This window comes from Drosophila suzukii, chromosome 2L (assembly GCF_043229965.1).
Source record: "Drosophila suzukii chromosome 2L, CBGP_Dsuzu_IsoJpt1.0, whole genome shotgun sequence".
Taxonomy (NCBI): domain Eukaryota; kingdom Metazoa; phylum Arthropoda; class Insecta; order Diptera; family Drosophilidae; genus Drosophila; species Drosophila suzukii.
This window is the reverse complement of record NC_092080.1, coordinates 13,706,551-13,728,919: the sequence shown is the minus strand read 5'-3', so window position 1 is coordinate 13,728,919 and position 22,369 is coordinate 13,706,551. Positions and strand designations below refer to the sequence as shown.

The window sequence follows — 22,369 nt, the reverse complement described above, 5'->3', positions numbered from 1 at the left end:
TACTCGAGAGGGAAGACTCTTGGGAAAACACTTGGAAAAACACCGGGCAAATGTGATATATTGTGTTTATATCGTTTATAATTTAACGAAAGCAACAAATTTAAATAACTTCAATTCATAAATAATTTAAAATCATAAATAAAAGGTAATGAATTAGGATTAAAAAATGATTTTTAAAGTAAAGGTTATAACTGTTAGGGTCCGTGATTATTTTTATTAAATAAAAAAAGGTTGATAGTCATTTGTTTATTTTAAAGATTATTTTTAAAGCTCGAATTTTGAAAGTCCTTACAAATATTTTGAACTAAACTCGAGGCGATTTTAGGAATTGGAAAAAAATCTTACCAATAATTGAAATCTATTTCATAAGCTTTTTTTAATGTCTACTCTAGTTTTTTCGCGTGCAGCTGCAGCATTATAAATTGCAGAGGGATTTCAGGGTCTGCCCTGCGCCGAGCTGTCTTCTCTCAAGGTAGTCAAATAAATATTTTTTTCACAGACTCAACTCGTTCAGGTCAACCCCTCCGTGTCGCACCCCTGTTCCCCCATCCTAACTACATATATCTCTCTGGATTTCACTGTCCAACAGTCCGTAACCAAACAGATGAGCAAACGGACAACCGTAAAAGTGTTGCCGTTGCCATGGAATGTAAAGTCATCTTCATGCATAAATAAGCTCGGCAGCAAAGCAAAGTAAGGGAAATGAAAAGCAGAACGCAAAGTGTTCCCCTCATATCAATTTCCATATTAAAATAGTCCAAGAATCGTATGAAAAACGCTGGCCTTTCGTCTTTGATTTGTTTGTAAAACATACGAATATACTTTCCCACATCATTTTGACATCCGAAGTATTTCTAATTGAATGCACACCCAACTGAGCCGGTTCTGTCCAAATAAAGTTTCTTCTAGTTCTATCTGGTGTAACTGAAGTTAGAAATAAATTCATTAAATTTCATGAGTTGGTTCTTTTACAATTTCTGTTGTTTTGCCTGGAATTATTGGTATAACACTTTTTTGTAGTTTGCTTGGTAATTGATTGTTGTTGGCTTAACGCTTCGATGGCATAGTACAATTTTCCCAGATTTCCAGTTCAAATAAAGACTTCTGAAGTCAAGTGTCTTCTCACCTTTGACATTACAAGTCGCCTCTATTTCTGTTTAAGCCGCACCTTAAGTCACTCCTTGAATTCGGATCTGGTTCTTATGAAATATTCAAATGTCGATCTTAAAGGAAAAATAATTGTATTTGTAAATTTGTTGATACAATCACTGCAATTACCATTTTGAGAGGTTTACCTAAAATAATTCTACCCAGTATTAAGCGTATACAATTCTGAGTACCTACTATATTCTAAAACATATTTGATGTCCAACCAAATTTGTTTAAGTTTTAGTATAAATAATTATAAAAAACTTCGAAAATAACCCATTAACTATTAACTTTGAACCAAAACTATTGTAATGTTAAATATTCATCAACATTTTTAGCAAGCTATTTATAGAAGCATGATTCAACTGTATTCCCAGTCCTACGTTTTAGTACCTATTTACCAACATTTTGCCCTACCATTTGCACTCCACTTTGGCTACTATGCAATGCAAATTTTTTCCCAAACAATAAACCATTGGTGGCCATGTAATTAGAGCCAAAAACCAGGCCGGCACAATTGACAAATGAGCCCGTTCCGAGGACGTTGGTGCGTTGGTCCGCTTTATTAACGGCTTAACTTGCTGTTGGTCAACTGAATCAAACGGGGCCGAAATCCATGGCCAGAAAAGGAAAACACACGGGGGAAAACTGCTGGTTGGAGGGACGGTCTGTGGAAAATAGGGAGTTTCGAGTACCACATGCAACTCAATTAAGTTTGGCGGCATCGACGGCAACAGTGTGGCTTAAATATTCGCTGTTGCATAATTTTCCCCGTGGCCAGGAGTCGACGTTTTATAAAATATATTACGTTGGGCATAATAATTCACGCATTGAACGGGAACGGGAACGGGAACAGGAACAGGAACTGGGAACAGGGAACAGTAACGGCGAACAGGAGCAGGCTTCAAGCGTTGCAAAAACTAATTAAAACCGACCGGCCACTGCCAATTAAGGTGGCCAAGAGGGTCGGGACACACCCACTCGACGTGCATGAAATTCTCATAATAAATAGTTGGCTCGTTGGCGAGGCGTGGCACCTGAACTCCCTCTAATTTACATGGGATCCCCCCTTGCACTGCAAAAAAAAATGTTAAAATAATTGGCTTTAAAATATATATTGATATTTTAGGTAGATATCATGCATCGCTCTCCAAGAACATTTAAAATAAATAAATAATCAATTGAAATTCAAGTTATTATTATCCCATCTTTCCGTTATTTAAATTATAATAAATTAACATGTTAGATTCATTTTTTATAAGCAACGAATTAAGTTTTGATTAGCCAGTTTACCATATAGTTTTTATAAAACAAATAAAATTTTTTTTTATATCTGTAATGCTATGACGTTAGTTACATAAATAAATTTTATTAAGTAACATCCTTTAACGTTTATTAGATTGTATGCCGTATTTTCTCATAAAATTATAAACAAAGTTTCTCCCAGTGTAGTCTCTCATAATTAAAGTCAACCCAAAAGAAGCTTTATGAGTTTGGCGGCGCCCAAAAAACGCGGTTTTATATTTCAATAGGCCCAACTGTCCACTCATTCCAACTGCAGTTCAGTAATTAATTGTCACTCCACGCACGAACACAAATACAAACACAAGGAGATCCTGAGAGGGAGATGGGAATAAGTTGAGAGGGATAGAGATACACATATAGAGGTTGAGGTAACGCGTAACGGGAGAGACACACTGACCCTAATTACGTGTAACGAGTTCATAAATGCTACACGCACCTGCAGCGGCACTTACTCTATGGCAAACTCATGTGGCAACAAATGCGGGGACAATTTCACCCCAGATACCCTAGAATAGGTAACATTATGGTGGATTTCGGTGGGATTTTAGCTCTAAGTAAAATACTTTAGTACTTATAAATATTTATAAGCTAATTTAGTAGGTCAAATATTCTTTAAGAAACCACATTATAAACTGATCAAATTTTAAATGCATTAAGAATGTTTCTGTAAAAACTGCAATACTTATTTGTTGTTATTGCTTAACACATTTCTTAAAAAGTTATCTAGTAATATTTTGTATGTTCAAAATATTAAAAAAAACCGGCAAGATAGCTTTATAGACTACCTCGGCTCAAATGGAAAAGATAAATAATAAAGTTGTGGTCAACTTTTTTTGGTTAAACACAATAAGTATCATAATTAGCTAACATGGAATACAATCTGTTAAACGTAAAATATTTGAATTTTTGGATTATACATATATTTTATTTATCAAGTTTGTAAACTAAGATTAAAATCAATTATTACATGTATCAATATATAAAGCAGTTTGTATTCAAACGATTACCTAAAATCCCATCAATGAGTATCAAATACTAGATCCTAAATCCGAAAGGCTTTTCCCAACTTGTTGTGGTCTCCTGTTGCGGCTAATTAAAATTAGGAAAACGAAACCTGGCGGCGGCAACTTTTGCCATTGTCATTTAGGCGCAGGGATTGTCTGACTCCGGATCCGGATCCGGTTGAAAGTTGTGTGTTGTGTGTGGCATTCCTCGTGCCACAAACCCGGACATGTGACGTGGCAACTGGAGGACGCCAGAGTGTGTGTCCCGTGAATCCTTGGACAGTTTTGTGATTTCACAACTGTTTCATGGCCATGTTCAGTTATGTTTCATTGTCCTGTTGTCCTCGTTTCAGTTCGTTTCGTTTTTTTCCTCTTTTTTTTTGTCTGTCGCAGCCAGTTAATTAATCTTGTCAGTTGTCACCTGAAAGTTTCTGGCTTAGCGCGGCTTGCTGCTGTTTCTGTTGCCATTAATGCCACCTGACGTCATGTCAGCTCACACCTTTTCAGATGAGCCGTTCTGAGGATTGAGTTGGGTGTGGCTGAGCACAGTTATTTAATTTATGAACGTACTCCGGGGGGGGTTATGTGGGTTAATAGTTAATAATGGTTGGGAAATTAAGTCGCAAGTGACCTTAATTATGTGATCAATTTGGGAAAATTGTAATCATGTAATGACAGTTAACAAGGACAATGCATTATTATATTATTTTGGAACAAGTACAAGTAACTCAAGAAATTTAAGAGGTACTGTTTAACCTACTACCTATATTTTACAATGTTAAAGGACAGTAAATTCAATGGTAAACAATATTCCCTTGAAATTGGGAGCTTTCCCAGCATCCAATATGGCATTCGCCTTAACCGCAGCAATTAAACAGAAAGACTCTTGAAACTGTCATAACTACATCTGAGGGATTTTAAGGACCAGCTACACCCACAGGTTATTATTTCTCATTATCCGTAAAAATCTTCCTGTCTTTCGCTCTGCTTCCTCTACGGATATACTATCCCTCTGACCGGCTGCGGGTATTATTGATGACGTTTCCCTTAACGAACTCCCAGCCAGCTCAGCTGAGCTCCTTCACATGCTCGTTCTTATCGGGCACATATAAAAGTCAGGAGAAATCGCCAGCGTTTTCAGTTGATTGCAGGTGTTGTTGCTGGTGTCTCCCTATATGCCACACCCCCCCCCCCCACGACATTTTTTTAACACCCAAGCCCCCCCCATTGGTGTATGTGGTATATGTATTGCAGGTGGCAAAGCATAAAACTTCATTATTGTGCCGTGTCGTCTACGTGCGATGATGGCAATAGAATGCCGTTAACATCTGGCAGTCGCATCAGCGGCAATGATACCGCAAAACAGCAACAGCAGCAGCAACAACAGCGGCAACGTGCAACACAGCGAGGGGCAACAACAAAGGCAATATATCATGAGTCCAGCTTTTAGCAAGCTTTTCATAATCAGTGATGCATTGCCAACAGCCAGCAGCTGACAACCATGAAGAGCAGTACACTCGGCGAAATTATGAGACCTGTTAAAAATTCTTTAAAAGGAGTCATTTACCACAGATAACGATATTATATAGATATTTTTATCAAAGTCCCAGAAACTTTATATTAGACGTTTTGATTGTTTTACTAAAATATGTTTCTGAAGCAATCATTAAAATCAAAGTCCCTAACCATTATATTAATATTTAAAACTCTAAAGAAAAGTTCTATTAAAAAGTTTTAATGCCATGAATTATTCTTGACCTATATTTAACCAATCGATTTATTTTTATTCGTGTGAAAGGGCGCGAAAAATACCAGCATGGCTGGCATGACATTGTTGTGAGTCACGGCTTTTGTTGCTCTTGTTGTTATTGCCGCTGACATAAATCCATATTTTGTACAGCAAATTTCACGATTGGCCGGCAAGAACAAGCAGAGCTGAAATCATAGGTGGAAAGCCAGGGAAATTGCTAAAAATTTCCAATTAACTTTAAAGTTGAAGGAGTGCCAAGAAGAAATGCTGACCGTGGTGAATGACAATGACACCATCGTGTGCGGGGTGCCTTGCAGCATAAATCCCATTTGAAGATGACAAAATATTCAGGGACTTCCCCCCGCTAGCTGTCTCCCTCCAACCTGCAGCCATCTCGCTTGCACCACGAGCAGTGCCGTCTTTGTCTCGCCTGGTGTCCATCATTCTTCATTTAGTGACCCGACACGAGCGTAGGATGTCAGCAGCTGTTGGCTCTGGCTCTCTAGCATCATCATCATCGTCATCGATGTGGCTCCATTTTCAGCACCTTACCGCCCACTTTTGAATGGGGGGAGGGGGGGGGGGGGGGGGTGTTCTCCTGCAGTGATGTCATTGGAAAGGGACGGGCATAGGTGGATGTGTGCAACGTATGCGGAAAACAAACAATGCGCGACAGGCGGGCAAACAAACATTCAACTGACAGCAGAAATGCGCCACTGAGACAGATGAATGGTGATGCAGGGGCGGGGCTTTTGAGGGGGGCGTGTGTTCTGCAAACCAGCAGCACTAGCCCCTCGCTCGAAGTCAACAGTCAAACGGAGCTTGCGGTTCCAGGACATTGCACCCTGCGGTATTTGCCCTCCATTTTTCGCCTTTAAAGTGTTGCCTACATTACGGCTGAATAAAATATAGTTAGAGGTAGAAGAGGCGGGAAAAGGTAAATATAGAAAAAACACTCTTTATTTAAACAGTAAAGAAATATCAACAGCCCCCTCGCAAATAAAAAAGATGTGGGATGAAAGTGCAAAGAAGATAAAAACAGCACAATAAAGTTATATATTATTATATTTTTATTAACTTAAGATGTAGTATTTAATTGTTGATCTTTAGAAACTAAAAAATAATGTTATAACTATTTTTAGTTTTATTTTTTAGTAATTATTTAATAGGTTCCTAAGTCTTTCGTTTTAATTTAGTTCAATTTTTAAAATAAATTTACGTTCATGTTTTAGGTATTTAAATATTTATGTTTTTAACGTAAATTCTTCAGTAGCGATCAGAATTACCTTCGAATATAGAGCGCTTGAAGAATAGAACTGTAATGAATATTACAAACAGGACAATAAATGTATTTCATTAAATAAATATAAGACTTATTTAGTTGTTGAATAAGTAACTAGATGAAAATATTATTTGTATATTTTTATTTATTTATTTTTAATCTGGCTTGAGATTTACTTTACTTTACTTTTGAAGTAGTGGTAAAAAATTATAAATATTTTAAACATCAGTTCTTCAATTTCGATCCCCATTCTTCGAGTAAAGGATAGCCGCATCTGGCCGTAAAGTATTCACTTTGAGCGACTGCAACAATTTAAATCCAACACATCATCCCGGCCAGCTTTTACAGGGCTGCCTCCTCTAATTACTTAATTACGTGCTGCACCATCGCTGGGAAGCCCGATGTAGCAAAGGGTTTGCGGATGGGGGGCGGGGAGGCGGTTTTTCCGGATGGGGGATTGCAGGCCGGACAGCAGAGAAGCCAGCAGGAGCCACCGAAAAAGCCGCACTGGTTACACCTGTGGCCAGACTAATCTATCATGTGCCATAAAGCGCTAAACGGGATGCGAGGAGCCCCCTGCAACGGTTGGGCCATTGGAGCTGTCTCTTTAGTTGTCCGCCATTCTCGGCCATTTCCATCCCGCTTTTGCCACTTTTCCCGCTTTTCCTCCTCTTTACCGTGTTGATAAGCCGCATTGTGTCCGGTGAGTTGCGCACGCGGCTTTTGTGGTCGAGCGGACGGTACAGGGCTAGAAATGTTTATGGCTCCGCAGGGAACTCGAGCTCAGTGTTTGCCTGCGCGGTGTGTGAGTTGTATCTTTGAGTGTGATAATGCACTGAGAAAAATGATTTTGATTAGCAAATTATTTTATTTATTTTCCAATTGGGAAAAGTTTTTTGACTGCTAGTTAATACAACTAGAATGTTTTGTTCTTTAAATTAAAGATCTACTCGATTTTTAGGTTCTATAAAATTCTATTTCATTATTTTTTTTTAAGTCTCACCTGTATATAATGCTTAAAAATATTTTTACATTTTTGTCAAAAATTCATTTTTGTAAAATCCATTAAGATATTAAAGTTTCTAAAATATTACCAAATTAACAGAAATTTTCTTCCAGTGCACTTTTGCTTCTGAACGTATAAATAGGTGTGGCTGTGTGCGTGTCAGTATGTGGGTGTGACTGCCGTGGCGCAGTTGTTATTGGCCAAACGAGTTGGCCAAGCTGATCCCCAACGAAGCGCCTGAAAGCCTTTTGTGCCTTCTGTCCGTGGGCTGATGAAACAGTGGAAAAACTAAAGGCCGAAAGATGTTAAACAACAGAGCTTGGCTACCTTCCCTACTTTTTAAACTTGGTCAATCGATTTGGATATTTTTTAAAGAATTAAATATATATTTTATTAATAAAAAATCCCTGTAAGTACAAATATTTATTTGCAAGATTTTTGTAATCTCTGTTAACCAATCGTTTGTGTCCATTTAGCCTGTGCACTATGGGGAATTTGCTCACTTTATGTGGCATTAATTAATATCTTAAGAACAAAGCAACATTTAAAAGTTTTGTTTTTAGAATTAAGTATATAAAATTTAAAGGAAGTAAATTAAAAAAAGATGGGCGTGGTCCCGCCTTTTTTTTAAGAAAAAAAAATTTTTTTTTCTTGTCAATAAAATAAAAAAAATTTTTTTTCTTGAATTTTTTTTTAAGAGACCAAACTGATTTAAAAAAAAAATTTTGCCTTTTTTTATTTCCCATTTTTTTAGTGAAATTGTAATTTTTTGTATTGTGATCACTATAATTCTTAACAAAAATACTAAAATCCTATATATCAACGTTAAGTAAGTGAAATGATGTTGTAAAATAATTTTAAAATAATCGTTATTTAATAAGAAATATAACTGCACACTGTTTTTCTTAAGATAACATCGAAACTGGCATTTACCAGCCACAGCTGTGGCTCAAAAGCGTGCAATGAAATATGCTGAATTCGGCTTTGGCATGAAAAACTACTGCATGCTTTTGGGCGCAACAATTTTTCACTCTGATAAAAAAGGGGAGGGAAAACTTTTTAATAAACCATTTTGCAGCGTCGACAGCTGGAACTTTCTTTCTTGGTGACTTGCCAGCAGCCGAAAATCTCTCTTTTTACGCAAATGTGCAGATAGCAATCTGATTTCTTTTCTGGGGTACAGAATGAAATTGTCAACATAATTCGCAGTGAGCCATGAATTTTTTTTTTTGCTGCCGACAGACAATAACAAATGCTAAAACGAAAAAATTATTCAACCGAGAGGAGAAATACCCATAACCTTTCTGTGTGCAACAACAGAATGAAATTTGTTGTAGGCGTCAATAATGCAAATTGATAAGGCACAGGCCAAATATTCCTCTGGGCAGGGCTAACAAAAACCAATTGAGAAAATGGCTGTCGGGTAAAACATTAAATAAATAAGGGAAACCTGATTGTCACAAGAGGCAGAAATCGAAGATAGGTAAGGTTTTTACAAACAAAAAACCATACAATTATGGGAAATTGAAAACCAAAGAAGAGGTGGAATGTTATATTGGCTTCCGAATGCTCTGTTTTGTAATATTATAATTGGTAAACTTGTTTTACAAATTTTCTCATTCTATAATAATAAAGTAATTCTATTTATCAGTAAATAAGTTTTTAAATTTACTTCATTTTCGAAATAAAATTCATTTAACTTTTATTAAGAGTAATAATATTTCGATCTCAGTTTCCGAGAACGCAAAAAAATTGTATAAAAGGGAACAAAGGGAACAATCAAAACAATGCATTCCCCGAAAAGTAATTGAATATGAAAGATACAACAAAAGATGTAGGTGCCTTGATTAATTTGAAATCAACAAAAACGAATATACTTTATATTTTCGATGTAAATTTCGTGAACATTTTCCCATCGCCCATATTGGTAATAATTTTTTTGGTTTTGGCTTGTGCACAATACAATTTTTGTTGTCCACAACTAGCTGATGAGGGTTTCCCTCCTTCTCCTCGGCTGGCCAGGACTCAAATCGAAACGCAAGGAGGCCAAGGAATATGTATATACAAAAAGTATCGTTGGCCTGGAATCAGATATTACCCGCTGCCTGAGAGGCTGTGGAAGCCAGTTCCATGGGATAGGAAACGAATGCCTTAAGGGTTCTGGCTGCAGCTGATGGTAGAGTTTCCCTGGATCTCAATTGCTGCTGATGCTGCAGTATTTGCTGCTGGTGATGGAGGGGCACGCCTGGCGCAATCCTATGTTGATCGCTGAAAAACGGATGCTTCAAGGCCTCCTCGGCGGTGATACGCTTCTGGGGATTAACTTCCAGGAGACGGGACAACAAGTCGTAGGCGTTGGCCGGAAATATATCCAGACCATCGTACCGCTCCAAATGATGCCCACTGTTGCTGCAAAGGCAATTGAAAGTGGGCTGCTCGCAACTTCGGCACATTTCGGTGCTGCCATCTGGTCTCCTATATTTCCGGTGTACTTCGGGGGCCAGGAAAAAATCCGCATGCCGAAATCTCATGCACACCCGCCTCAAATCCAGTGTGTTTACCTTTTGGGCCAGCAAAATCAATCTATCCAGCATGAAGGCAGTTTTCCGTACTGGCATATCGCCAAATAAATTGATTATTTCCGCCAGAGCTCCGCAATCGTGGGGGGCCTTAAAAAAGGGGTGTAGAGCCGAGAGCAACGAGAGCATTATAACGCCAGCAGCCCAAATATCCACCGCAGTGGATTGGTGGGGATACCGGAGTAGCACCTCTGGTGGCCTATATCCTGGTGTGCCGGCCCGTGAGGCGTGCATATCCTTTTTCGAGGTGTTCGTGGAGACCACGTAGTTATTGGGATCCGCATTTGGGCTCATGAGACGCAGGCGATTCAGCAACCTCATGGTGTCAGCCTTTTGATTGGCCACATCCTTTTTGGTCAAATGACCACCAGCCTGTTCCCGCAGTTTCTGCATACTTGGAGGTCCTGGCAGGGCATGGTCAACACCACCGCCGCCGCCCAATGCCCTCATCCTTCGGCTGGCCATGTAATCCTCAGCCTCGGCTTGAGCAGAATTACCATCGGTCAGCATAAGGTTCCTGCCGCTTTCCATGTCCCTCAGAAAACTGAAAGTCTCCCTAGAACTCAGGTCACTTGACTGTATAAGACTGCCATCATCGGCGATCTTTTGAGCCAAACCAAAATCGCAGAGCAAAAACTTGCCAGTTCGGCGGTTAAATAGAATGTTACTCGGCTTAACATCCCGGTGAATCACATTGAATTTATGCACATGCCGCAGGGCGATGAGCAGGTTCCTCAGATAGTCTCGAACCTCCTGGAAACTCAGACTCCTGTAGATGTCGTGAAATCGGTCATGGGTCATATAGGGCATTACAAACGCCACATTCTCATTGTACCTTATGCAGCAATTAATTCCAATCACATTGTCCACTCCGCCAATGCGAAACATACACTCCAATTCCCTGAGTATTCTCTCCGGATGACTTGTGGGATTATGATGTTTAATGGCGAATCGTCTCCTCTGGGTTTCCACAAGACATCGTTCGCGCTGCAGAGTTCCCAGCAGAACTGTGCTGAAGGTTCCACTTCCGATGCGGCAGTGTACATCGAAGATTTTATGTATTTCCGGAATGCTCTCCTGCAAATCCTTCAGGGCCTCTGCGTTTTTATCGATGGCTTGCATATTTCTCGCCTGCATGGCAGCTAATTCTTTATGGGCATTATGACGACTGATCTTGGCCAGCTTTTCATTGAGATCGACATTTGGATTGGGCACCTGTTGAGTTAGGACCTGTTGTTGCAGATAATGATGCTGAATCCCAGAGGCCATGAAACCTTGCCTCTCGTTGTAATACCGATTTTGGTGATAGTTAGTTGAGGATACTGCATTCACAATGGTGCCACCCATATTGGTAGCCGATTTTTCCATGACCCCCATTTGGATGGCGTAAAGCGATTTGGTCGTCGTCTGCTGATTGCGATGATGATGTGTGTCCTTCCTGTCCATTTTAAAAATTAGAACTTAAGTAATTATTCGCGCCACCCATCAACAGCCCAGGCTTGAGTCAAGGGGACACAAATTCTTCCTTTTTTCAGCTTGGCTATGGAGTTTTAGTTTTATTTGGTTGTGCAGATTTTGATGTCGATTACTAGGCCTGTTTCCCGGGTAGAGCGGTATCAACCTGGCGCGGTTAACCGCGGTGTTAACACAATAATTTCGAATGTATTCGGGGGTGTTTGTGTTCGAATTTTGTGCTAGAAAAATTACCAGTTACTAAATAGAGACTATGTTCTTGTGTTTTTTTCTAATCATATTTTGACAGCTAAAGCAATTCGCTTGATGTAGTGGAGTATTTCAGATTGCCTAAGCCTAAGTTAACTATAAAACTGTAAGTAAATAAAAAGTCCTTTTTGGAAATTCCAAGAAAATTTAAATCTTTTCCAACTTTAAGTGAAGTACTCACACATACTTTGTACACACCCCTCCAGCCTTTCCATCTCATCCATTCATAGCAAGCCATTCATATTTTGGCACTCCCCCATCCCATAAACATACATATATCCTGGATTATATGGAAAAAGTTCCTGGGAAACCTATACCAGATGTTGCCTTTGTTGAGTTTGATTGCCTGTATGGTGTCGCCACCTAGCGGCGACTTTTTCTCGCCATCGTTTTTGTTGTTGTTCTGTTGCATGCAATTTACCGTTACTGAACTCGACCCTAAAAATGTCCACCTGGAAATTCGCCCATCCTAAAAAAGACGGTGTCAACATCAGCTGCCTGTCCACTTGTTTTTCACTTGATGCTCGAAGTTTTCCCGCGGCAACAGCTGACATTGTGGGCGTAACTATACAACCGTTAAATCCCCACCCACTTTATAACACTACCAGTAGTTCTATCCCACAACCTCCTCCCACTTTTAGGTAAAACACATTTTGAGCACAAAGGTTGAGTTTTTTGGTCCACTTCCTAGTTCACGCTGCCTGAGCGAAAGTTTGCCCAATGAATATATTAAAATATCGCTTTATTAAACTGTTGAAATATTTGACATGAGTCAGTGAAGGAAAATTGTATATTCTTTTTAATATTTTATACATTTTGTATTACAATTATATTTTATTTAATATCAAAATATGTAGCAAAAGATGGAGTTCTAAATAATTATTTTTAAAAATAATTAGTTTTTAATTTTTAAAATACATTATAATCGTGTCGTATAACATAACTCTAAGCCTTTTTAAGTTGATCTTAGAGCAAATCTTAAGATCAAATCATTTTGAGCGTTCCAAACCATAGTGGTAAGAAATAAATATAATTTATTATTAATTTTAAGTTCAAAAAAAAATAAATTTTAACCGCTATAATTGCTTTTACTGAAAAACGAGAACGGAAGCTGTCTTAGCATCCAAATTGGTAATACTCTCGTAAATTTCATAATTGTAACTAAAGCGTAGAATTGCAAATTTTGCGGTCATATTTTACTGATCTTTTAAGCATTGCACCAAGTTCTGAAACAACATGAGTCTTTCGTACACCGTTTTCATTTTTGGTGAGTTTTTAAAAAATATTATAAAAATGAACTACTAAGTAAACTCATTAATTTCTTTAGCGATTTTAGTAGAAGGCTGTCGCAAGTGCATAAGTCATATTAAATATGACAAGCCAGAATAAATGTTGTTTCACCAGTGTATTCACTGCTGATTAAATTTGTGTAAATCAATTTCGGCGTTGGCAGCTAGAATGGCCTCTTTAGAAAGTCATTTGGCTGTCGAAAATATAAATGGGAATTGAATGTGTTCAGTCGTTACGAAAGTTTTGGGGAACCAGGAGAAGGTACTGCGCCGGGCCCGAAGTAATTGCCCAACAAGGCAAACTGGTTAACTGGCATTTAAGAGCAGGAATTACAATTACCCAATGCTTTCCTCGGCGCTGTTTTCCTTTGGATTTTCCTCCTTCGCTCTTCGACCCACGCTTTTCCGGCCCCAAAAACTCCTGTTTATTCATTGCCGGCAGTCGAGTGCAACTGGCCTTTTCGAAGTTTGTGCAAAACTATTGTCAATGGGAGAGTTGGAGTTGGCCCCGGGAATTCTCGAATGGCCAAAACACAATGCAGAACAACACTTGGCTGCCTTCCTGCCACTCCCCCATTTCGCCCACTTCCCCCACTTCCGCCCACTGAATAGTGAAAAGGGGGTTGGTGTGAGTGGCATCGCCAACCGACAACAACTTCTTCATCAGGCGAAACTCCCTTTGACCGAATTTCCTTGGCGCCTTCCGTCGTGGCAAGCGCCAAACGGAAACTTTTCCAGCCAAGTCAGTTGGGATTAGCCTTGATGGCCAGGAGGAGCAGAGTGCGAAGGACCTTCGCCGGCATCCAGGTTAGACACTCGCTCGGTGGCAAACTGCAAATTAAGCTCGACAAAACGATTTGCTTAGATTGCCGTGTGCAAATAGGTTTCGGGTTTTCTGATGTTGCAAATGCCTCGGTAATGAGATGGTTTTAAACGAAATTGTTTGGAAATGGGAGAAGTAGAGATTTTTCGTGTATTGCTAGATAAGCTATGCTTGGACTTCTAAAACATCTTAATCACTTTATTAAAAGAAACAAGGAAGAACGCTATAGTCGAGTACCTCGACTATCAGATACCCGTTACTCAAAGGGAAATGGAGATATGCAAGCAGCAAAGCGAGATTAAAATGCGCCATCTACCGGGGGTAGACAGATTTAAGCGTTATGGGCGTTAGAGTGGGCGTGGCAAATTTATTTTTGGATCAATCGATAGGTATTGACGACACCAATACATTTCAGTTAAAATTTTTTATCTAGCATGCAAATTGTGGGCGTCACAGGTTTTCGCGGTTTGTGGGCGTTTAAGTGGGCGTGGCAAACTTTTTTTTAGATCAATCGATAGGTATTGATGAGAACAATACATTTCAGTTAAAATTTTTTATCTAGCATCAAAACTGTAGGAGTTACAGTTTTGGGCGGTTTGTGGGCGTTAGAGTGGGCGTGGCAGTCTACTGAAACAAACTTGCGCTGCGTAAGAAGCTCAGGAATCTTTACGCCAAATCTCAATAGCCTAGCTCTCATAGTTTCCGAGATCTCAGCGTTCATCCGGACAGACAGACGGACAGACGGACAGACGGACATGGCTAGATCGACTCGGCTAGTGATCCTGATCAAGAATATATATACTTTATGGGGTCGGAAACGCTTCCTTCTGCCTGTTACATACTTTCCGACGAATCTAGTATACCCTTTTACTCTACGAGTAACGGGTATAAAAATGTGCCACTTCATTGATTTAAAAATCAAGAAATTCTTGAAGTCTCTTAAATGTTAAAAATATGGCTATCCCCGCTGCTGCCTTTGTGTTGGTCACTCATATTTCACTGACTAACTATCCAATTTCGATTGCCAGCCATCTATATCACTTGCCTCCTCTTCAATGCAGACGTAGCTACACTTTTAAAAATCCCAATAGCTGTCATAGCAAACAGTTGTAAAACGTTGCGTGTTTAAGTTTAATTTATACAAAATCATTCAGTCAAGGTGTAACCATGACCATAAGGACTCATTTTAGAAAATAATTTTCTTACACTAGAAGACAACTTTTTTCATAGCAAAATAGTTATGGTTAACGCTCAGACCGACAAATCATCGGGTTACACTTCACTTTTGTGGTTGGGAGTGGCGTCGATGCAAACATAATGAATGCTAATGAAAGGAAAAATAAGGTTTAAGTTTGTAAAGGTTTAAGTCAATTTTAACGTTTACCAAGAATATTCAAGTAGTTTCCAATACTCATTATCTTCAGACTTTGAGAAATGCTGCTGTTTAAATTACAGTCAATTGAGGTTTTTTAAAGTATTGCCATATTAGTGCCGGTAAATGTATTATGTATGGTTCTGCGTAACAAATCTTTAATATTAAATGTCACGATGTTAAATATTAGATTTGATCTCTCGCCTAACACTTTTAAAAATATTAATATTATTATCTTTAATAACTCTATGTACTATACAAATAAGACTTTTTGAGTTAGTTAATACTAATCAAAATATAATAATAATATGATATTATCCCATTTACAGTGCATCCACGAGCCTTTGTCTTGCACTTTCGGCCAAACAATTTCGCTTACCTCACTCGCAACACGTTGCGGTTGGCAGAGGCGCGTCGAGCGGGGATTTGGGAATGTGGGCTGGACCGTTGGGTTGGATGGGGGGAATTGGTTTAGGCACTCGGAATCTTGTATGGGCCAAACACCCGTCGCGTTGCTTGTTGATTGTTTTGCCATTTTGCGGTTGCAATTGATGGCACAGGTGGTGGAGAATGTTGCCGGGCTTCGCAAATGACCGCAATGCACCTGCAAAATGGGGAGTGTGGCGTGGAAATTCGGAGGGGGGCTGAATTCAGGAACTCAGCCAGTCTTAAAGCCCACAAAAGTCTCGTTTTGGCAACTGACGCAGCCGGCTGTGCTCGTAACCGAAAAGGCAATTCCATGGAAAATGGCCAATGGCCTAGGCATTTCTTTGGCTTGCGTTTGGGGCACGTGTCTGGTTGTGTTTGGTCCTACTTCCCTTTGTTAGATTTTGTCATTGCTAATGCTTCGGTCGAGCTAATACCCTTGATTTCGTTTGATAAAAGGGGCTTGTCAAAAATATAAATTTGATGGTAAAAGAAAAAGTTTATCATAAAGATACAAATTTAAAATACCCTTGCACGTAACAGGTCCTTAAAATAATCAAACAAATTTTAAAAGGATCCAATAGTCTTAACATCATTTTGATGGGTCTCTATTTTCACAAATATTTACAAATATTCAGGAATTTCGAGAGTATCTATTTGTGGCATTTCCTAAACTCAACCCAAAACTGCCCTTTCTTTCCGGTATCTTTTGTTGGCTCTTGTTACCCAGTGTCAGCCCAAGGTAAGCCGAAGTGCAATTTAATTTCCCAGCCGATGATTGATGCTACCATGCGGAGGCTTCACTCTTCAGAGTGTCCATTCCTGCCCCGTCTCCTTGCTACAAGGATAATGCCGCACAAATAGCTAACAAATTTTGCCTGCCAAATCACCGAGGACCGAGAAGAGAAAACCACAGAACAGCAGCAGCGGTGGGAAACTTTTTATCGTCGGGCAGGTTAACTTTTAAGCAGACCAACAAGGACTACCGATTCAAGAGGAGTGCAGGACATTCGCCAGAGATAAACAGATTTATTGTGCTTAAGGACGCACATTAAACGGGGCAGAGGGACGCCGACCGAAAGCCGAAAGACCAAGTACAAGGACAGCGATAAGGACTGCGGAACTGCCAGGACTGTTTATAGATTTTCGGTGTCCCCAATTAGCGCAAGGGACAAGCGGGGAAAGCTGGGGAAAACGGGGGAAAGCGACGGAAATTAGGCGAGTTAAAGGAGCGCAGGAATGGTGCTGCAGTGTCCTTCCAATTCCCTACTCTTTACTCTGCTCTGGGTAATAGGAATGTGGCTCTAGCACAGGAAAAACTGGAAAATATTTTTTTAGTATTTATACTTAATATAAATAATAGTTCTTTAAAAACAGCAAAATATTTCAATAATATTAGTGGTGCTAAACAAATTACTAGGGTTTTGATATAATCTAAAAATAATATTATTATATACTGTTGCATACTTTTAAACATGACATTTAAAAGTGATTTTAAATTTTTAGTGATTTGTGAGATCCCTGGTACCCCAATTATAATTACTAAAATTATATTATCTAATAATCTAAAACGACACTTTAAAAGGATTTTAAATTTCTAGTGATTTCTGAGGACCCTGGTACTCCTAATTAAATTTTATAAAATTATATTATCTATAAAAAAGTACTTCAAAATATTTGGCACTTATAAAACACAAGTACTACAAGATAATTAATGACTAAACAATACAATGAGCTTTCGATTCCAGTTGCGCAAAAGATGTTTTAATTTTCCATATAGACTCTACGTGACTTTATTCCCTGTGCACCCTTAAGCGACTCCTCGGAGCTCGAAGTGCAACTATTCGCTCCACTCCTGTCGCCAAGTTGTGACAGTTGGCAAAGGATAAGCGCAGGCTGCGGCACAAAATTAACCACAAATGAGGACAGTGCCGAGAAATGTGGAAGTTTCGCCCATCGAAGTCGAAAGCAGGTGAAAGGGATGTCGCGGCTTTGTAGCGCTTGGTTGGCCAAGGATTTCAGCGGCTTCCTGGACGGCCACTTGCGGATAACTGCGGCCACAAATGAGCTTAGTTGATGTTTCACTCCTGCCGCCCATTTTCCTTATCCTGGTTTTCATGTAGCCCCGTTTATGCGACAAGTCGGTGGGTATTTCGGAGCTTACACTCTAAATGTCCTTATTGCTAATGTTTTGGGTCTTATTGAATTAGCTAAATGTTTAAGAAGTGGTGTCAAATCTAAGCTGGCTTTTCGAGTGGGAAAGGATACACGATGTTTTGTTTGGTTTAATGGAATAAGTATTTAAAATCATTTTCGGATTTAAGGAAAAGGGATTAACTTTTTTAGAATTAAAAGCAACTAGAATCTGAAACCCTTTGTACTATAACCAATGTGAAACAAAAGAACAACTGAGAACTGTAATACTGTAATACATATTATATATTTCAATCCGATTGAGATACGGAAAGTTTATCTTTTATATTTACCTTAACATCTTCATCTCCAGATTAACAGGTAATAAACCCAAGCTCGGACAGAACAGCCAAAAGCTGAGACCCTAAGTCCTTACTGCAGCTCGGTGTAAACCCAGTTGCAACAGCATTATCCTTGGACTGGTCGCTCCTTGCAGCACTTCCTGCAACCTTCAGGCCACCTTTGCAGCCAACTAATAGCCGCAACCATGGCGACTTTGTCACACTTCAATGAGCCGCAACAGCAATAAAAACAAATAACAGCTGAAAAGTTGTCAGAGGGAAAAGCCAAGGATGGGGAAAATCAAGGGGGAAATCCAAGAGTGAACTGCATTTTCCACACCAAATCGAAGTTGCTGCTGGTGCCGTTGGCATTGCTTTTAAGCTTAGTTAAGAAGCACTTTGAAGAGCTTTTCCTAAAGCTGCCCCAATGTCCTTGCCTTCGGTTTTCCTTCCCCCTGCCGGTGGAAAATTGTTGCTTCATTGCATTTTATGCTTGTTCAAGTTGTCGTCGGAAATTGCTTATTTATTTGAACTGCTCGCTTGGCCAACAAAACCGAAACTAAACAAGGAAAAAAGGAAATCAAACATCTAATGGCATAATTCCCGGCCTGTCTCACTCGAACCTGATGAGTTTCCCTGTCCGACATTGGGGCAATAAATTTTCCCTGGAAATGGCTCTGTTTTTCCACTGCACCGACTGACTGACTGACAACTTGTCGTTTGTTACTACCAAATTCAATGAATATTTTCTTGGCTACCGACCAAGAGAGAGAGCTAAGGGATGGATGGTGAAACCATTTTATTGACTGCATTTTCCCACATGAGATTTGGAGTTTTCCCCCCTCCCTGGGCCACAAGTGAAAGTGGCTGCATATTTTTTGCATGGCTTGCTGCAGGTACCATAAATTTTCCAAGCTTGTCAACTGCTCTACTCCTTCGAAAATTCATTCAATTTTCTGCCCTTTAAATTCTTAATTGTGGGCCGTTGGGTAGGTCTGCAAAAATTGTTTACACAAATATCAATAACAATAAATTGTAGATTTATTGGTGACTGGGGCGTAGCGAAGAGAGGCAAAAACAAAATACAAATTAATATATTTTCAAGAACGAAAAACAATTTGCCTCTGAAGGAAATTTTTCGAAGCCCAAGGCCCCACAACAATTTGTCTTGCTTAATCTCAGTTCATTAATTTAAAGTGCTACTTGCAGGAGAGCATAGAAATACTCAATGGAGTTGGTCAGGGCATTTTCCCCCGTCGTCCTGGAAAATGTCAAAACATCTTTCTGGCCGAATTTGCGGTTTGGTTTTCTTTTAGGGCGAAAATTTGTGGGCCGCTCAAAGTTTCTCTCACACAAAATTTAGTTCCATTTGGCTAAGCATTTTGCAATCATTGGCAGCAGCCGTTTTGAGGATTAGGGTCAACTGGCTGTTGTTGTGTCTTTAATAATTCATGAGCCATCTCTGTGGCTGACCTTCGCAATTTCTGGGGTCAATTTATTTTGGCTACCCAAGTCATCCATCAGCCAAAGTCGCTCAAGCCATCAGCTAGACAGACAAAAAGTCGAGCCCATAATTCTGTGTAGGTGTGGCATTTGTCAAGGGTTTACTCTGATTTGATGTTGTGGACAAAAGACATAGATTGTTGCTGGGGAAATAAATTGGCTTAGTTGTAATTAAAAATGAAAGATACATAATTACATTTTAAATAAGAAATATGAAATATGGTTTTGTAGACCAATAAGATAGATTTATATTTGAGATTAAACATTTAAATAACCTCTTCTTAAAGGGAAAAAGTATAAAAAATGAATGTTGTTGACATTTTTAGAAATTTTAAATCTTTAGTAATACAAATAAGATCAATTATAGCTTAGTTTCCTTTAAAAGTGCATATAAATTTTAAAGATATCCTATGCTGAGATTTCAACACCTTCATTTTCTCCGCTCTCATCTGTTTATCGCCATCTTAATTTCATCAAATTAAATTGGCTTCCTCGACAGCTTGGTTTTTGATCTTCCGCAACCTGCCACGCCCTCTGCCACGCCCCCACACCTGGCGCGCCCCCAGCAAACAATCAACTAAAGCAACACGCACACACACATTAGAACACAATCCACCATATACAGCGCACACAAGTGCGCTCCAATGATTCAGACTCCGGTGTCGGCTACTTTGCAGCTGCCAACGCCTTCAACATTTCACGCTGTAAGACACCCTGCAGAATCCGCACTGTGAGAAAATCTTAGGACCTTACAAATTAAAAAATTAATCTAAAATTTGTACAACTAAATTGTGTATTAAAATTACCTAAGTACGAGTATTAATGCAGCCATCAATTAACTTACATATAACCTACCTTAAACGCCCGAACAAATACTGTCTATTTTAAAAGATTATAACAATTTGTGTATATCTTTTCATAATTATATATTTCTTAATTTATTTTCTAGGAATAGTTTTTATTTACAAAATAAAAATGTTTTCTCCGTAATTTGCTCCCTTTTTTGTACCTCCTATAGTCTCACACGGCTTTTTCTAACTGCCATCACCTGCAGACGACCCCAGGTAACATTTTTTATGCGTCCTATTTGCAGCTTTCATGCTTCGTCTGTGCATTCCAGCCTCTGGCATTTCAACGACGAATGCAATTTTTTGATATTTCTAAAAAAAAATATTACAGGTGGGTTAACTAAAAAGGGTGTTGGTTTACAAACTTCTGGGTTCATGGCACATTTTTAAAGTGAGTAACGGAAAGTTTTAAATCCTATGTGCTGCAAATATGTCTGCATGCCGGTGTGACATAAAACTTTACGTACATCAATACAAATTCTACCATGTTTAAATAAAAGATAGATTTTTAAGACGAACTAAATATAATTGTGTTTTGTTGGGAAAAATATTAAGAAGTGAATAATAGAAAAAGAAAGTTTGAAAAAATCAGAGCTTAGAATGAGCGAACAATAGGAGAAAGCAAGGGAAAGGCTCAAAAAAAAAGATGCAAACAAATGCAACTAAGCATGCAAACCTTTTACACTAGTGTGGGTAGGTGTGTATACTGTGTATACCCTTATGTAGGTGTGGTGTATGTGTCTATTTGAAAAATTTCCTTACCTAAACACAAGCATTTGTTGGTTTCACTCCTTTTTTAGCCCTTTTTTTTGCTTTTACCAAACTCCAGGAGGTGCTGCATTCATACTCTTTCAAATATATGGCTGCCTAACCTGCCTAAAAAGTTTAAAATAAATTTTTTAAGTAACAGGAAGTCAACCAATTATGCATTGAGCATAAAAACTAAAAATAATTTACTAAGCATTTACTATCTAATTTAACCAAGTGTGTATCTATATAGTATATACCTTTCTTTATTAATATCATTTTAAAATAAGTTTTAATATATTTTTAAATTAATAATAATAACTATATTTTTAAAATATTAGAAACATTAAAAGAGTATCCAGTTTTCTTGGAAGCCATCCACCATTTTGTTTGCTTTTCTCTTTGTCTCATGCTGCGTCGCCGACAGTTTTGAAAAAAATGAAAGCGCTCGACTCGGCAGTTGGCCCATTCCAGTGCCACGCCCACCGCCACTTCCACCGCCCGCCGCCCACCATTGGCAGCCTCAGCAGCAACGGTAGCATAAATTTCCATTACCGTTGACAAATATTTACACATCGACCTCAATTCATATTCCTTTTGATGCTGTTGCTTTTAGTTTTGCCAGTCGGATGGGAGGATTGGATGCGGATGGGGTCGATAGGGGTTTGCGAGGGGGGCGTGGCACTTTTTGCAGTGCCGCAGCAATTGCTGCTGGCTATTAAAAGCTGCATTTAGCACTATTCGCTCACACTATGTCTCTGTAAACGCCATAAGGCCATGTACTGCAATAAAACACGTACAAAAATTATACCATTTATAAGCTCTTTTATGTGACGAAGAGAGGTGTCCTCTATCTACAACCGATGTATTATTATATTTTTCCAATCTAGAATAATTTCCTATAAATATAAATTGATAACATTAAGGTTACTAAGTTTGTTCAATTAAAGTCATAAGAGAAAATACCTGTTTTATAGGAATCTTAAAATTTGTGATACCAAATATTTGGTATGATATTAGCTTTTTTTATTTAAGTGTAGTATTACCCATAATTTTAGCTTTCCCCCTATGAGCAGGCCTGTCCCTTTAC

The 22,369-nt window shown here is 38.9% G+C and overlaps 1 protein-coding gene across 1 annotated transcript; it reads right to left on the bottom strand.

Moving 5' to 3' along the window:
• Positions 1 to 9,343: 9,343 nt before the first annotated feature.
• On the bottom strand, positions 9,344 to 11,844 carry LOC108007531 (cell division cycle 7-related protein kinase). Its single transcript, XM_017071224.4, has one exon. The coding sequence runs from the start codon at positions 11,519 to 11,521 to the stop codon at positions 9,584 to 9,586; it is 1,938 nt and encodes a 645-aa protein (XP_016926713.3). The 5' UTR covers positions 11,522 to 11,844; the 3' UTR covers positions 9,344 to 9,583.
• Between the last annotated feature and the right edge of the window lie 10,525 nt (positions 11,845 to 22,369).